The sequence below is a fragment of the Palaemon carinicauda genome, chromosome 1 (genome assembly GCF_036898095.1).
Source record: "Palaemon carinicauda isolate YSFRI2023 chromosome 1, ASM3689809v2, whole genome shotgun sequence".
Classification (NCBI taxonomy): domain Eukaryota; kingdom Metazoa; phylum Arthropoda; class Malacostraca; order Decapoda; family Palaemonidae; genus Palaemon; species Palaemon carinicauda.
The window spans coordinates 212,226,200-212,229,255 of record NC_090725.1 but is presented as its reverse complement, the minus strand read 5'-3'; the positions used below and the strand labels follow the sequence as shown (position 1 = coordinate 212,229,255).

At 37.0% G+C, this 3,056-nt stretch overlaps 1 protein-coding gene across 1 annotated transcript in view; it reads left to right on the top strand.

The window, feature by feature from the left end:
• The first annotated feature begins 383 nt into the window (after positions 1–383).
• Positions 384–3,056, top strand: part of LOC137638097 (protein FAM200A-like) — a 3,005-nt gene continuing 332 nt past the window's right edge. The window contains exons 1-2 of the mRNA XM_068370193.1: positions 384–414; positions 3,021–3,056. The exon at positions 3,021–3,056 is cut by the window's right edge and continues 332 nt beyond it. Coding sequence (XP_068226294.1) covers positions 384–414; positions 3,021–3,056 — 67 coding nt within the window. The remainder of the gene's footprint in view (positions 415–3,020) is intronic.

Below are 3,056 nucleotides of genomic sequence, written 5' to 3'. Positions count from 1 at the left end.
AGAAAAAGCAGAGATTAGCAGATCATCATCATAAATATTTGAGCGCAAACTTTTTAGAGTAGGGTAGTTACAGATTAGGTGAAATTAAAATTTGTAATGAGAGCAAAAGGTTTGAAGGAAACTTGAAAGTGTCTATGGAAGCCAAGGTAAGAGAATGTATAAATTGATTTTTAAATCGCACTTTGACTGAAAGTGAAGTGTTGATCTTTAAAGTGAATGAAAGGAATATATGGAAACAGTAGAGATGAATTGTTTGTGTAGTATTTGTGGCATCAGAAAAATTGAAGGCTTAAGAAATGTGGAAATGACTAGGCCTGGTATAACAGTTATTGTAATTGAAAAGAATATTTCAGTGTAGTAAGTTTTTTGGTCATTTGAAAAAAATGGGGACTGATAGGTCAGTGCGAGATATAGGTCAGAGGCTCACTGTGAGTTTTTGGGAGGGGGGGGGGGGGGGAGGGCGAGTGTTTACTCAATGTCGATGAAATTTTTCTGGAAGCGTGTAAAGCATTAAGCATTGTGGAAGTTTTCTGAACTTTTGTGTCACATATCATCTTTTTTAGTAAATAATGTTTAAAGTTGTTATAAACGGGTGCGTGGTGCATATAGGTGTGTTTCCCTGCTTTAGTATTTTTTTTTTTTTTTTTTAAGTTTTTCTACATTTCATCGTGTAACTAGACAATTTACATACTTAAATTCAGTATGCATTAAATGAAATAAAGAACTTACTTTATTACGGTTATGTAGTATAGAAGGGGTTTCCCCATTTTTAATAAAACAATAGTTGGATTATTTCTCCCATTGATGTACGTCACAAAGTTTTCTCCGAAAATATGGGCGGCAAGTGTTTCCAAACAATGAAGGCATGCGGGCTGTTATTGCTACTGCCTCTCCAGTCCGCCCTCCCGTGCCACCATTTCAATTCCCGTTCCGTTCACACGTTCCCCTGCCACTCCCCCTTACAGTGTAAGGAACAGGAAATAACATGAATGTGGCCTTTACCTCCTCCCCTAGGTTCTCTCCCTCATGTATTCGTCTTCGACGTATTTTCCCCCAACCAAGAGTTAATTGTCTCATATGGGTCTATGGAGAGAAATTGACGAGCTAATATCCGTTTAATGCCATTTCCGGTGTCTTAGTTGACCCTTATACTCTCTGATGATGGAGAAGTTATTTGTCTTCTCAAGTACGGAACAAATTAATGTACATTGAACTGTGAAGGGCTTAGAGAGAGAGAGAGAGAGAGAGAGAGAGAGAGAGAGAGAGAGAGAGAGAGAGAGAGAGAGAGTTTGATTGTTCCCTCCAGCCTCTTTGTTTTGGCCTTGTTTAAAACTGTGATTAGTATATGAAGATAATTATTCCTTCCAGCCCATTTCCTTTCTGTATTTCGTGTTTTGGGGTTTATAAACAGCAGTTTTCACATTTTATAGTGACAGATCTTATTTTCTTGCAGTTAAATAGTTTAGATTACTTAAGAGAAAATAAGGTTTTTTTCCGCATCTCACTTGTAAGATACTTTTTATCATGTAACGAAAAATTTTGCTAATAACGGGTTTTTTCCATAATACGCACATCCAGTTGTTTTGAAAATTTTGAAAATTATAAAATAAGTTTGATTTCAAGTACTGCGGTCACGAAATACGAAACATAGGAACTGCCAATCTTTTTAAAGTAGAATCTTTAGCTAATGGGAAGCTTAATGATGGCTAGAAGGAACTACGCTATAACACCTCCTGATAACACTCCCCCCCCCCCCCACCCCCCCACCCCATCATGTTTGGCAGATAACCGCAATTCCCGTACCATTGACATTAGCGGCCTCTAGCTATATTCATCCTATTGCATTATTTTATTACTATTCTATGTTTTTGTCATATCATTCCTTTTTAAAAGCAGGTTTCCGTTACCAATGTGTCCATACGCTATTTTTTTCCTTCACTTTTCCAGGCATCCTTAGCATAAATATTAACTGATATAGAGAGTTTTTTTCTCAAGACCTTGGTAGTTGTGCTCATTTTGCTTCAGTGATATTCTGTTACAGATTTGCCGGATTTCATTTTCATTGGATACCCAAGTGTGTGGAAGGTTCCGAATTGATTTGAAAATGAACAACTAAATTTATTTACTGATAAACAAACAAGCTTCTCAAATAATCTGCGTCCTATTTCTTTCTTTTCACGAACACAAGAGATATTAGCCTAATTGTCCAACTATTCTTTAACATTTGTGTTTTCCATTTCAAGCAAGAGAAATAGCTAGACCTATTGTCTCCCTACAGACATCAATGACAGTATCAATAACCGTATTCTACATCGTTTCCTCAATCTTAGTGATCGCTTAAGAATGTAAAACTTCGGTCATTAGTTATCCATTAATCCTATAGGTCTATCTGCTGAGTCATCAACAGCCATTGCCTGGCCCTCCTTGGTCTCAGCATGGGTGCATATATATATATAAATATATATATATATATATATATATATATATATATATATATATATATATATATATATATATGGTCAATCTCTAGGCCCTAGAGACTAACCATATATATAGAGTCTAGAGTCTAGGGCAGTGTTTCTTAAAGTGTGGTCCGCGGACCCCCAGGGGTCCGTGGAATATTCCAAGGGGTCCGCAGGATAATTTTTTATATCGATTTCAGTCAAATTTTCGGCCAAAACGTCCTAAATTCCTATTTTTGTAGCACCAAATCATGATGGCTTTTTACAGTGGCTAAGTCACATTGGGATGGAAGTAATTTAAGTAATGCAGCCTTCCTCCCTTGGGGTGAAATCCTCAACGAAATTCCGAAAAAGACACACACAAAAAAACAACTTTATAGAAGGCAGTGGTGCTTATGATTTGGCAACATTGTACTGACTGATGTCCGGTGGAAGAGCTAGATGGTGACACAACACAAGCTTTCAAAGCCCATCTGCAAGGCCTTCACTCAGAGTTAGGGAAATATTTTGAAGAACCAGACCCAAGCTTTGAGTGGATTAGAAATCCATTTGTTACAGATAAAGTAGATATAGAAAAGGTCAGTGTTAACCTGT